The sequence below is a fragment of the Ictalurus punctatus genome, chromosome 9 (genome assembly GCF_001660625.3).
Source record: "Ictalurus punctatus breed USDA103 chromosome 9, Coco_2.0, whole genome shotgun sequence".
Lineage (NCBI taxonomy): Eukaryota > Metazoa > Chordata > Actinopteri > Siluriformes > Ictaluridae > Ictalurus > Ictalurus punctatus.
The window spans coordinates 29,725,001-29,740,052 of record NC_030424.2 but is presented as its reverse complement, the minus strand read 5'-3'; the positions used below and the strand labels follow the sequence as shown (position 1 = coordinate 29,740,052).

Here is a 15,052-nt window from a genome sequence, read left to right as displayed (position 1 = left end):
ATGAAATGTTTCTACATTTTAGCACTATTAAACTAAACAAAGTCAATATTTGGTGTGGCAACCCTTTGCTTTAAAAACAAACAAACAGTAGAATCAGGTACAATTTGTGCAGTTTTATAAGGACATTAGCTGGTAAGTTTTACTGAGGATCTTGGAGAATCTGCCACAGTTCTTATGGAGACTTTGACCGTGGCACTAGCTTCTTCTTTTTTTTTTCTCAACATGCAAAACGCCGTAGCCTTCATTTGTTTTTGTTTTGTTTCGTTTTTTTGTCTAAGTGGTCTGGTACATAATATGTTGCTTTCTTTACTGACATACAAGCATTTTCCTGTAGTGTTTTTTTTTTGTACTGGTTCTATAATGTAGAAGTCATACAATAAACATCTATATAAACAAAATCTGTATAAAAAAAAAAAATAGGGTGCCTAAGATTTTGCACAGTAATGTATATTGATGTATATTGTGAACTTGATTATAAAGGGTTCATCAGGGTTAACTCAAAATCAGGCTTTGTCGATAAGCAATAAAATATGGTAGCACTGAACAGTTATCATCCAAAATAAAGCAAAATATACAAATTACACTCTGGGGGTCTTCATTTATTCACTCATCTTCAGTAAGAGAGCTTTATCCGGAGTCTGTTGAGCCTGATGCGGGAATACACTTGTGTCTCTCTATTGCAAGACACTCATTCACACTGAGGGGCATTTTATCGTAATCAATCCACCTACATGCATGTTTCTGGGAGGTGGGAAGAAACCGAAGAACCCGGAGTAAGCCCACACAGACACGGGGAGAACAAAAACTCTACACGGACAATAATCCGAGATCAGGATCGAACTGGGTTCAACAGGATTGAAAAAAAAATTAGTTTTGAAAGAAATAATTCACAAATTCATCATACATCACAATACAGAGCAAATGAAATGGTTAATTAATTAATTAATTAATTCGTTTATTTTTTTTCCCTCCCTGATAAATAAACTTGCATCACAATTGGGAATAATACAGTAATTTACATTCAAGTTCAGATAATGATTGAAAATTGAAAGCTCACCTCCATGGCTCACTGTGACCTCTAAAATCACACCCAGTTAATAAAGAGATGTTCATTGTGTTTTCTTCTTTTGTCTTTTCTTCATATTATCGCTCCTTGAGAATGTCAGGAAAATGAATAGATCTTTAAAAGCTCAACTCAAAACCATGTCCATTTACTTCCAAAATCACACGTCTGTCCATAAAGACATTTTCTTTTCTATTATGCTTTTTTAAAAAAAAAATTATTATTACTCTAATTTTCCTTGAAAATGTTCCAAAACCCGCGTCTTTGTGGTATCTATAGAAGTAGCTCACTCACATCACATTTTCATCTCTCCTCAACGTTTCCACAGACTTCCACGTGTCATTTTTCACATTGCTTAAAAACCCCTTTCAGGTTTAAACCAGCAGCACAAGACATCCTTCATCTCTTCATCTCTCCTGTATCCTCTCTTTTTTTCTTCTTCCTGTTGCATCCTAGACTCAGTCATATTTCAGTGCTGTTACGTGTTGCACCATAAGAGGAATACATGGTGCAGATCATTCCAGTCTTCTTTTCTCTCAATGGATCTCAAATGGAGGTTTGGATACTTCTAAAATCTTTTTATATATATATATATATATATATATATATATATATATATATATATATATATATATATATATTTTAAACATAGAATGTATAAAATTGATTAATAAAAATCAGCAGCTAATGCACTATACAGCACCAATCCCTTCTTTCATTCCTTCATCATCCCAGAAAGAACGCAGATTTTGTTTCTCCTTGACTTCTCAAGCTACAACTTCCAAATGTGATGTACACAATGTTGACCCTGAGCAGAGACCTGCATTTTGTAAGGAATAAAACACTCCGTGTTGTGCTGTTATAGGAAAGTTATCAACAACGGTGTGGTGTGACGAGGCTGCTAGCTAACGCCGAGGTCCACGCTCGCTCTCCTGTTCCGGTGGTGACTCAGCATGTCCGTGACGAGCTCGGGAAGTCCGAACGCCGGCTCCCAGCCCCAATCTCTCCGAGCGTTAGAGTCATCAAACCGCATCGGCCAGCTGTCTGCTACACACACACACACACACACACACATATCAGACAATCAATTATCATTCACACAATACCAACAGTTACCAAAAGTAACTATGCACCTATACATCCATCCATCCATCTATCCATCAGGTCAGGCACACATTATCCATCTATATGTTCGCTAATTCATCCATTCATTAATTTAAGAATCTAATAATCCAATCATCAGTTCTTTATTCCATCTCTCTATTCTTCAAGCCACTCATCTATCCAGCCATCTGTCCATTCCTTTATCCGTTTATCCATAAACTAATTCCCCCTTTTTTATCCATCCATCTAGCAAGTCAGCCATTCATCCATCTCTCTCCTGATTAATCCATCTAATTATCCAGCCATTAAGCTATGCACCATTTTATCCATCCATCCATCCATCCATCCATCCATCCATCTGTCTAACAACCCAAACATCAGTCGTTTATTCCATCCATCTAGTCAGCCACCCATCTATATTCTATTCCTTCACATCTATCTATCTATCTATCTATCTATCTATCTGTCTATCCACTCATTTAACATTTTCCATCCATCCATCCATCTATCTAACAACCCAAACATCAGTCCTTTCTTTATTCCATCCATCCACCCATCTCTCTCCATTCCTTCATCAATCCATCCTCTTGTTTTCCATCTATCCATCCAGCTACCCATCTAGCAGTCCATACCATCATCCATCTATCCATCCACTTTCACCATTTTCCATTCATCCACCCAGTCATCCGTCTGACAATCCATTCATCAATGCCCTATTTTATCCCCCCATTTTATTCAAGAAACTAACAATCCAAACATCAGAACTTCCTTTATTTCATCTATCCATCCAGTTACGCATCTATCAGTCCATACCGTCATCCATCTATCCATCCACTCGTTCAAATTATTTATTTATTTTTCCATTCACCCATCCATTCATTTATGTATCCACGTACTGTCCATCCATCCATCCATCCATCCATCAAGTCATTTCAACAACCATCCATGCATCTGTCCATCCACCTACTTATCCATTCAGCTATTCTAGAATACAGCAACTCATCCATCCATTTAACATTTTTCACATTTATTCAGTGTCCCACTGCTTGTGGTTTGGTTGGTACCAATGTTCTGACGGATGGGGTCTGGTTTGTAGGTGACCCTCAGGTGAGGAAGGTGTTTGCGGATCTCCTCCACCACCTCCTCGGGGGTGAAGCTAATGGCGGCGATGTTGTATGTGCGGAGATAGAGCTGACATTCAGGAGCCTGCATGAACTCAACAGTGGCCCGGTGGCAGTCGGAGATGTGCATCATGGGTAGGCGTGTCTTTGGGTGCAGGTAGCACTCATGGTGTCCAGTGCTGAGAGCGTCATGGAAAATCTGGACCGCGTAGTCTGAAGAGAGCGAGAGAGCAAGCAAGTCACCGAAGCACCTTGGATTCCAGAGTTCTTGGAGCCCAAATTCTGGTCCAGAATTGTTCTTTATTTTGTGTGAATGGGTGAATTTTACCTGTGGTGCCACCGCCGGGGTGCGTGTAGGCTGAGATAACTCCAGGATAACGTAGACAGCGGAAATCCAAGCCGTATTTATGGTGCAGATACTGATAGCGAACAGATGAACATTACCACAGCATTTCCACATCACACTCATCGCATAACACACTCATGACACGTGAAGCGTACAGAAAGTAGAAGTGTGATATAAAAAGCTGACCTCGCCCATGAGCTCGGCGTGGACCTTGGAGACGCCGTAAATGGTGCGAGGCCTCTGGATGCAGAGATCGGGGGCGGGGTCTCTGGGAGAGGAGGGGCCAAATGCTCCAATGGTGCTGGGGACGAACAGGCGCATGGAGTTGTCCAGAGCCAGGTCTAAGACGTTATGCAATCCTGACAAGATGAAGAGAAGATGAATAGAATAGAAGTGAAGAAAGGAGAAGTGAAGGGAAGAGAGGAGAGATAATGAGAGGAGAGGGGAGAGGAGAAGAGAAGAGAGGAGGAAAAGAGAAGAGAAAAGAGAAGAAGAGAGGGGAGAGAGAAGAGGAAAAGAGAGGAGAAGAGAAGAAGAAAGGAGAGGAGCGAAAAAGAGAGGAGGAGAGGAGAGGAGAGGAGAGAGGAGGAGAGGAAAATAGAGGAGGAGAGAAGAGGAGAGGAGGAGAGAAGACAGGAGAGGAGCGAAAAAGAGAGGAGAGAGGAGGAGAGGAGAGGATAGGAGAGAAGAAGAGGAAGAAAAAGAGAGGAGGAGAGGAGAGGAGAGGAGAGTTGAGAGGAGGAGAGGAAAATAGAGGAGGAGAGAAGAGGAGAGGAGAGAAGAGAGAAGAGGAGACGAGAGAAGAGGAGACGAGAGAGGAGGAGACGAGAGAGGAGGAGACGAGAGAGGAGGAGAGGAGAGAGGAGAGGAGAGAGGAGGAGAGGAGAGAGGAGAGGAGGAGAAGAGTGCAAGAGAGAAGAGAAGAGGAGAGAAGAGGAGAGGAGGAGAGAAGACAGGAGAGGAGCGAAAAAGAGAGGAGAGAGGAGGAGAGGAGAGGAGAGAAGAGGAGAGGAGAGGAGAGAAGAGGAGAGAAGAGGAGAGGAGAGGAGAGGAGAGAAGAGGAGAGGAGAGGAGGAGAAGAGTGGAAGAGAGAAGAGAAGAGGAGAGGAGAGTGGAGGAGAGGAGAGAAGAGGAGAACCTGTGATGTTGATGGCTCTGGACAGTTGGACGTTGGTTTCTCCCACAGCACTGAGCATTGCGCTGTAATGCACCAGCCACGTGATGCCGTTATTCACCACCAGCTCACGCAGGTTTTTATAATCCAGAACATCAGCGTACACGAAGGGACCTGAACAACTCACACGGCGAGAACACACCCGCGTTACACCACAACCAGCACCAAATATTTCACACTGAATATAGAGAATACATCTGTGTACCCATGTCCAACACTTCTGCTGGAGGCTTCTTGATATCAGACAGGATCACGTTTTCTCGACCATACTGCTGCCTGAGATCAGATTCACAAATAAAGAAACATCAGACCTGTAGATTCAGTGCATTTTAGTTTGAGTGTTTACTTTCTGGTTTTAAATGAAAGCTAACAAAGTATGTGAAAGCTCATCCAAAGCGTGAAAGCTAATGTAGTGAGTGAAAGCTAATTTAATCATTGAAAGCAAATCTAGAAAGTGAAAGCTAACCTAGAGAATGAAAGCTAATTTAGTGAGTGAGAGCTAATCTAGCAAATAAACACGAATCTATCAAATGAAAACTAACCTAGTGAGTGAAAGTTAATCAAGGATAGTGAAAGCTAATCTAGTCAGTAAAAGCTAATCTAGAAGGTGAAAGCTAATCTAGCGAGCGAAAGATAATCTAGCAAATAAATGCTAACCTAGAGAGTGAAAGCTAATATAGAAGGTGTAAGCTAACCTGGCGAGCAAAAGCCAATCTAGTGAGTGAAAGCTAATCTAGCAAGTAAAAGCTAACGTAGAGAATGAAAGCTAATCTAATCAGTGAAAGCTAATCTAGCAAGTAAAAGCTAACGTAGAGAATGAAAGCTAATCTAATCAGTGAAAGCTAATCTAGCAAGTAAAAGCTAACGTAGAGAATGAAAGCTAATCTAATCAGTGAAAGCTTTCTAGCAAGTAAAAGCTAACCTAGAGAGTGAAAGCTAATCTAATCAGTGAAGGCTAATCTAGCAAGTAAAAGCTAACATAGAGAGTGAAAGCTAATCTAACAAGTGAATGCTAACATAGAGAATGAAAGCTAATCTAGCTGGTAAAAGCTAATCGAGCAAGTGAAAGCTAACTGTGTAACTCTATGAGTGAGTGGTTCCTACGTGGAGGTTGAACAATCCCGATTATTGTGACATTGTGTTTAGGCGGCGTTTCAGACAGAGCGCTGTCAATCAAGCATGCTCGTTTGAATATTAGGCCACGCCTATACAGCCTGGTCAAAGTTTCGCTGGTGTCTGATTAGCATTTAATCACATGTTTTGGTTTTGGTCAGTACAAGTATTTGCGTCTATTAGCTGGGACGTATATGGGCCTTAACTGGGAAATACATGAGTGCTCTCTGCAGGAGTACTGTATATGAATCCAATGCTAAACGCTAGCTACAGTTACACACTCACATACACACCTCAGCATCTGCGCCAGTCCGATACCGAGCTGCCCAAGGCCACCTTCGAACAGAGAGAGAGAATCAGATTCAGTGCTGTTTGAATTCTGATTGGACAGCAGAAGGTGTTGATTAGTTTTCAACAACAGCAGCTTTGACAGTAGTGCAGCTACAAATCACACGTTCTGGTATGTTATCGTTTCTATAGTAACAGCTCGTTCACAGGGACATGTACGTGCGTAATCGTTGATATGGTGAAGTTTTCTGTATGTAACATTAACGGAAGGAGTCTCCAGTGTCAGAGATAAAGCTGTAAGTTCTGCAGGACAGGCGAGTTTTCGTGGTTTCTTGGTAACATAGCACGCTGCGTTTTATTTATTTGTTAATTTTTTTGCCGTACTAACTTCAAGAGAGAGAGAGAGAGAGAGAAAGATTTTAAGTTATTTTCCTATAACAGCGTGCCACTAGTGTTTATCCTTTACATTTTTCAGTCCTGGAGGCTCAGAGTCATGCTTTAACCTATATACATAGAACATAATGTGGTGTTGTGTAAATACACAATGCTGAACGCAGCATTATACACCGCTCCGGTGTGTGAGCGGGCTTTTGTCGCCAGGATCAATCAGGATCATCTTTTAGTCGGCAGATAGGGAGGAAAAAGAGAAAAAATAGGGGAAAAAATCATTCATTCAACCAGTCATCTGGCTTCCTGTAAACGTCTTCACTCACAGGGGTTTAGTTTATTACAACAATGCAAAAAAAAGAAGACATCTTAGCAAGAAATATTCAACTTTATTAAATTTAACAGTGTTCCTACTCCTTTCAAGATAGAAATAGTCTTATTCTAGAGGTAGACACAAATGATCTGCCAAAAGAATACATTTTATTTAGCTTGAAATGAGTAAATATATCGATAACTAGGCTTAACAGTCTTATAGAGATGATCCTGTTTCATTCTGTTGCGCTGTGTTGTGCAGTGAGTAGTGGTGTGTTGGTGTGTATGGTGTATATGGTGTGTTGTTGGTGTATAGTGGTGTGTTGTTGGTGTATATGGTGTGTTTTTGGTGTATAATGGTATGTTGTTTGGTGTATAATGGTGTGTCTTTGGTGTATAGTGGTGTGTTGTTGGTGTATAATGGTGTATTGGTGTATAATGGTGTGTTTTTGGTGTATAATGGTGTGTTGTTGGTGTATAATGATGTGTTGTTCATATATAATGATGTGTTGGTGTATAATGGTGTGTTGGTGTATATGGTGTGTTGGTGTATAATGGTGTGTTGTTGGTGTATAATGGTGTATTGGTGTATAATGATGTGTTATTTGTGTATAATGGTGTGTTGGTGTATAATGGTGTGTTGGTGTATAATGGTGTGTTGGTGTATAATGGTGTGTTGTTTGGTGTATAATGGTGTGTTGGTGTATATGGTGTGTTGGTGTATAATGGTGTGTTGTTGGTGTATAGTGGTGTGTTGTTGGTGTATAATGGTGTGTTGGTGTATAATGGTGTGTTGTTTGGTGTATAATGATGTATTGGTGTATAATGATGTGTTGTTGGTGTATATGGTGTATAATGGTGTGTTGGTGTATAATGGTGTGTTGTTGGTGTATAGTGGTTTGTTGTTGGTGTATAATGATGTGTTGTTGTATAATGGTGTGTTGTTGGTGTATAATGGTGTATAATGGTGTGTTATTCGTGTATAATGGTGTGTTGTTGGTGTATATGGTGTATAATGGTGTGTTGGTGTATAATGGTGTGTTGTTGGTATATATGGTGTATAATGATGTGTTGGTGTATAATGGTGTGTTATTCGTGTATAATGGTGTGTTGTTGGTGTATAATGGTGTGTTGTTGATGTATAATGGTGTGTTGTTTGGTGTGTAATGGTGTGTTGGTGTATATGGTGTATAATGGTGTATATGGTGTATAATGGTGTGTTATTCGTGTATAATGGTGTGTTGATGTATAATGGTGTGTTATTCGTGTATAATGATGTGTTGTTGGTGTATATGGTGTATAATGATGTGTTGGTGTATAATGGTGTGTTATTCGTGTATAATGGTGTGTTGTTGGTGTATAATGGTGTGTTGTTGGTGTATAATGATGTGTTGGTGTATAATGGTGTGTTGATGTATAATGGTGTGTTATTCGTGTATAATGATGTGTTGTTGGTGTATATGGTGTATAATGGTGTGTTGGTGTATAACGATGTGTTGGTGTATAATGGTGTGTTATTCGTGTATAATGGTGTGTTGTTGGTGTATAATGGTGTATAATGGTGTGTTGGTGTATAGTGGTGTGTTGTTGGTGTATAATGATGTGTTGGTGTATAATGGTGTGTTATTCGTGTATAATGATGAGTTGTTGGTGTATATGGTGTATAATGGTGTGTTGGTGTATAATGGTGTGTTATTCGTGTATAATGGTTTGCTGTTGGTATATAATGGTGTGTTGTTGGTATATAATGGTGCATTCAGCTGCACTGTTTTCACACAACAGCACATTATGTTCCATGTACATAGGTTAAAGCACGACTCCACCAGGACTGACATTTGAAGTATACACACACACACACACACACACACTGTGTCATGCTGCTGTAGGAAATGAATCAACAACAGGGTGGTGTGATGAAGCGGAGCTGCTGTTACAACTCTGAAGATGGTTATTTTCCTATACACTGCACACCCTGAAGGGTTTTATTCCTCTTATACTGCAGCGATCTTGCAATTTGTATACCCCACGTAGCGGTGTATAATGCTGCGTTCAGCTGCGTTGTGTTTACACACCACATTATGCTCCATGTATATGTATATAGGTTAAACCACGACTCTGAGACATGTACAGAATAAATGCTGGTGACCAATCAGAATCCAGAATTCAACATTCAGCTTATTATTCAGTAACTGCAGTGAGACTAATAGTAAAGGTATTTAGTTACGATGTGAGCAACATGTCCTGGGAGTTTCAGTTAAGTTAAATCGACCTGACCAGAACGTAAGAACGTAACTATTAAAGCTCGTAGGCGTCTATTTTCAGCGACGTACCCGTGATCAGGACTCGAGGACAGTCTGATAGACTGTCTGACGACTCTGGACCTTTCCAGCATCTGATTTGTCTCGGTGACCAACTCATGCTCCGATGAAGAAGACTGAATCGACAGAGCGAGCGGAAAAACGCCGAAGCTCGTTTACACGTCTTCATATTCGACTACACCTGAAAAACAGCAGAAATGCTTTACAAACGAAGCATTTTAAACACATCAGTGCTAACTGACATCCACGTGTTAAATGAACCTGACGTGTCATTAACTCGGTGTTTATATAGCTACAGCACGTCTAGCTGTATTAATTAACTCTCAATGTTTTAAAGTTAATTAAATAAAGGAAATTTGGCACCATATGAGTTACAAACTGCACAGTGACTGAAGTGATTCAACCCACTGGGCTTTAATAAACAGTGTTCGTTCAACACATCATTAATGACTAATAACACTAATCAGGTTATATACATTTTCAACACTGAGAGTTCATTCAACACCGAGAACATCACCTCAACGCCGTTATTAACTCAATGCTCAACACTCGAAGAGTGAACTCAACACTGACAGACTGAATAGAACTGAAGTACTGTATTCACCACGACAGTTTCATTGGTGTGGAATCGGTGCAGCATTAAATGAAAAATATTATAGCATTAGTTAAGACCGACACTTTATTAATTAATTAAACACCACAACCAGTATTTAATATTATTGAACTGTTTACTTAACTATTACAATGTTTAATTTAACATGTAACATGTAATGCGATGTTAATTAACCCAGTGTTTAGCCTAATACATCCCGCTAGACCTAAACGAACCCTGTATGAGTTCATTCCACACTGTAATTGTTAACTGATGTTAAGACAATCACATCATGCACCTAGTTGATCATGTATGACTCGATACAAACGTCTAGGTGTTAATTCAACACTTGGCGAGTTAATATGACCGTGTAGGTGTTAATTCAACACTAACGAGTTAATATGACCGTGTAGGTGTTAATTCAACACTAACGAGTTAACATGACAGTGTAGGTGTTAATTCAACACTTGGTGAGTTAATATGACAGTGTAGGTGTTAACTCAACACTTGGCGAGTTAACGTGACAGTGTAGGTGTTAATTCAACACTTGGCGAGTTAACATGACAGTGTAGGTGTTAATTCAACACTTGGCGAGTTAATATGACAGTGTAGGTGTTAATTCAACACTTGGCGAGTTAACGTGACAGTGTAGGTGTTAATTCAACACTAACGAGTTAATATGACCGTGTAGGTGTTAACTCAACTCTTGGCAAGTTAACATGACAGTGTAGGTGTTAATTCAACACTTGGCGAGTTAATATGACCGTGTAGGTGTTAATTCAACACTTGGCGAGTTAATATGACAGTGTAGGGGTTAATTCAACACTAACGAGTTAATATGACCGTGTAGGTGTTAATTCAACACTAATGAGTTAATATGACAGTGTAGGTGTTAATTCAACTCTTGGCAAGTTAACATGACAGTGTAGGTGTTAATTCAACACTTGGCGAGTTAATATGACAGTGTAGGTGTTAATTCAACACTTGGCGAGTTAACATGACAGTGTAGGTGTTAATTCAACACTTGGCGAGTTAACGTGACAGTGTAGGTGTTAATTCAACACTTGGCGAGTTAACATGACAGTGTAGGTGTTAATTCAACACTAACGAGTTAATATGACAGTGTAGGTGTTAATTCAACAGCGTAAATGTTAAAGTCAACATTTTAATATGGCTTTTGTTTCACACGTTAGGTTTAAATGAAACATTTTAAGAGTTAGTTCACCATTTGCGGTAATACGGGATTTGTAAACACATTACGCTGAGATAAACACTGTAAATTATGTTCATTTAACATAATAAGAGCAATTTCAACATTAATTCCAATACCTTCCGTGTTAATCCAAAAGCACAAGTGTTAACGCCACACCTGTAATACGGGATTTGTAAACACATTAAGCTGAAACAAACACTGTAAATGTCGGCGCAACACTTACGGTGTTTATTTAACACAATAAGAGTCATTTCAGCTTTAATTCAAAATGAGATGTGTCCATTCAGAAGTGTTCATTTCCACACAGTAATTATGGATTTGGTTTAACACGTTAAGCTTAAATAAACACTTTTAAGAGTTAGAGCAGCACTTAAGGTGTTCCTTCAACGATATGAAAGTAATGTCAACATTCATTCCAATCCTATGTGTCAGTGTAAAGTTTCTGAGTGTTAATTCAACACCGTGATACGGATCGGTAAGCACGTTAAGCTCAAATAAACACCGTAAACGTCGGCGGAACACTTACGGTGTTTATTTAACACTCTTAGAGTAATTTGAACATGAATTCACGACGACACGTGTGAATTCAACAGCGTAACACGGATTTTGTTTAAAACACTGAGCTTAAATAAACACTTTTAAAGGACAACACTTAAGGTGTTCCTTTAACGATATGAAAGTACTGTCGACATTCATCAATACTGGTGTGTAACAGCGTGATATGCATTTCGCTTGACATGTCAAGCTGAAACAAAAGACTTTGAGTTAGTTTAACACTTAAGGTGTTCATGTAGCACTATAAGAGTCATTTCAGTATTCATTTTGAGGTCACCCGAGTTCATTATGAGAGTGTAAATGTTCATTGTCATATGGAAGTGTTAATGTTCCGGGTGTTCATTTAAGACTGTAGAAGTGACTTCATTAAATATCAATACTGTCTGAGGTCATACAAGTGTGTGTGTGTGTGTGTGTGTGTGTGTGTGTGTGTGTGTGTGTGTGTTTCATGTGGTCAGATTAGGATCCATCTTAAGTCACATTTTTAAGCAAATTGCTTTTAAAAAATAAAAAATAAAAAAAAGGAACAGAAGTTTCTGACCTGTTTATGGATCTTGAAGTCTTCACCACTGCAGGTTAAAGCAACACAGAGAATGAACACGTGTGTGAGGGGGTAAACAGGGCTGAGGATGACAGCAGGAGGATTTTCGGGTGTATTAGGGGGTAGAATGGAGAGATTACAGTGGGACTGCTCATCATTGGGTGAAACAAAGCGGCTGGTCTCGCGCGCATCTCTGGGAAATGTAGTTCCTACCGCCATCTCTGTCATGGGTTATCACGTCGTCTGGACTACAACTTCCGCCCCAAGCGTCAGAGGAGCTAAATAAATAAATAATGGAATAAAACCTGCTGACTGCTGCTCGGGACAGCTTCATTGTAGTAGTGTTCAGCTGACCTGGCCCTTTCCCGCTCCCGCCATTTCTATAGTCAGCCACAAGAGGGCGTGTCGTGATGTAATCACTGACACACCGTGCTCGAGCGGCGTACTGCTTTAATAACTGTCATTTTTGAAATATTTTCCGTTATGACGCCACGCGTTCTAGAACAGTTTTAACCAATCAGCATTCAGCTCTTCTAAATGACCGTGAAAACCGTTATATGACAACAAAGTGGACCGTTTTGTAGTTAATCTCTCTCTCTCTCTTTCTCTCTCTCTCTCTCTCTCTCTCTCTCTCTCTCTCTCTCTCTCACACACACACACACACACACACACACACACCTAGTGTGGAGTATTAACCTGTCACAACGCCCAAACTTCTCACTGTAACTGTAATAGAGGCTGTACAGGAACTAGGAACTGTACAGGAACCTGTGGGGTGAACTGAAGAGGAGAGTCCACCACGTGGACCTCGATAGGTTCTGTATGGAGGAACGGTCTCAGATCCCACGCCGTGTATTCTCCAACCTCATCAGGCCTTATAGGAGAAGACTCAGAGCTGGTATCTTGGAAAAGTATAGGTAGCACAAAGTATTGACTAAAAGGGTGCCAATAATTGTTACACCTACTTATGTAACACATCTATATTTAACTATATTTCTTTATATACAGTGAGGGAAAAAAGTATTTGATCCCCTGCTGATTTTGTACGTTTGCCCACTGACAAAGAAATGATCAGTCTATAATTTTAATGGTAGATTTATTTGAACAGTGAGAGACAGAATAACAACAAGAAAATCCAGAAAAACGCATGTCAAAAATGTTATAAATTGATTTGCATTTTAATGAGGGAAATAAGTATTTGACCCCTCTGCAAAATATGACTTAGTACTTGGTGGCAAAACCCTTGTTGGCAATCACAGAGGTCAGACGTTTCTCGTAGTTGGCCACCAGGTTTGCTCACATCTCAGGAGGGATTTTGTCCCACTCCTCTTTGCAGAGTGATTAAGGTTTCAAGGCTGACGTTTGGCAACTCGAACCTTCAGCTCCCTCCACAGATTTTCTATGGGATTTAGGTCTGGAGACTGGCTAGGCCACTTCAGGACCTCAATGTGCTTCTTCTTGAGCCACTCCTTTGTTGCCTTGGCCGTGTGTTTCGGGTCATCGTCATGCTGGAATACCCATCCACGACCCATTTTCAATGCCCTGGCTGAGGGAAGGAGGTTCTCACCCAAGATTTGACGGTACATGGCCCTGTCCATCGTCCCTTTGATGCGGTGAAGTTGTCCTGTCCCCTTAGCAGAAAAACACCCCCAAAGCATAATGTTTCCACCTCCATGTTTGACGGTGGGGATGGTGTTCCAGCGGTCATAGGCAGCATTCCTCCTCCTCCAAACACAGCGAGTTGAGTTGATGCCAAAGAGCTCCGTTTTGGTCTCATCTGATCTCAACACTTTCACCCAGTTGTCCTCTGAATCATTCAGATGTTCATTGGCAAACTTCAGACGGGCATGTATATGTGCTTTCTTGAGCAGGGGGACCTTGCGGGAACTGCAGGATTTCAGTCCTTCACGGCGTAGTGTGTTACCAATTGTTTTCTTGGTGACTATGGTCCCAGCTGCCTTGAGATCATTGACAAGATCCTCCCGTATAGTTCTGGGCTGATTCCTCACTGTTCTCATGATCATTGCAACTCCACGAGGTGAGATCTTGCATGGAGCCCCAGGCCGAGGGAGATCGACAGTTCTTTTGTGCTTCTTCCATTTGCGAATAATCGCACCAACTGTTGTCACTTTCTCACCAAGCTGCTTGGCAATGGTCTTGTAGCCCAATCTAGACTTGTGTAGGTCTACAATCTTGTCCCTGACATCCTTGGAGAGCTCTTTGGTCTTGGCCATGGTGGAGAGTTTGGAATCTGATTGATTGATTGCTTCAGTGGACAGGTGTCTTTTATACAGGTAACAAGCTGAGATTAGGGGCACTCCCTTTAAGAGTGTGCTCCTAATCTCAGCTCGTTACCTGTATAAAAGACACCTGGGAGCCAGAAATCTTTCTGATTGAGAGGGGGTCAAATACTTATTTCCCTCATTAAAATGCAAATCAATTTATAACATTTTTGACATGCGTTTTTCTGGATTTTCTTGTTGTTATTCTGTCTCTCACTGTTCAAATAAATCTACCATTAAAATTATAGACGGATCATTTCTTTGTCAGTGGGCAAACGTACAAAATCAGCAGGGGATCAAATACTTTTTTCCACTCACAGTATATGTATATAAACCCATGTTATGTTTGCAAGTGTTTGATATCCATGAGAGCTGAGTATTTTTGTGAAATTTTTGAACAAAACAATTTTTTTTTTGAACAGGTTAGACAATAAAGACAATTTTTCACCGCCTTCTTTGCTCATATTTACCAAGGGTGCCAATATTACTGGAGGTCACAGTATACTTTGGGTTTGCTTGAGTACAGCTGCCAATTGTAGGTACAATTGCCAGCAATGCAGTAGTGTAAAAAAAAAACAACCCTGTTATATACTAATAAATAAAATTTTTTATTATTATTGATTAAGCAAATTCATTATCCATT

General features: G+C 40.3%; 1 protein-coding gene across 1 annotated transcript; it reads right to left on the bottom strand.

Moving 5' to 3' along the window:
* Nucleotides 1–1,694: 1,694 nt before the first annotated feature.
* tdh2 (L-threonine dehydrogenase 2) lies at nucleotides 1,695–12,529 on the bottom strand. The gene is made up of 9 exons (XM_017475624.3): nucleotides 12,128–12,529; nucleotides 9,239–9,407; nucleotides 6,215–6,257; nucleotides 5,014–5,084; nucleotides 4,773–4,922; nucleotides 3,821–3,993; nucleotides 3,617–3,707; nucleotides 3,232–3,501; nucleotides 1,695–2,110 (listed from the first exon to the last, which is right to left on the bottom strand). The coding sequence occupies exons 2-9, from the start codon at nucleotides 9,393–9,395 to the stop codon at nucleotides 1,965–1,967; spliced, it is 1,101 nt and encodes a 366-aa protein (XP_017331113.1). The 5' UTR covers nucleotides 9,396–9,407; nucleotides 12,128–12,529; the 3' UTR covers nucleotides 1,695–1,964.
* Between the last annotated feature and the right edge of the window lie 2,523 nt (nucleotides 12,530–15,052).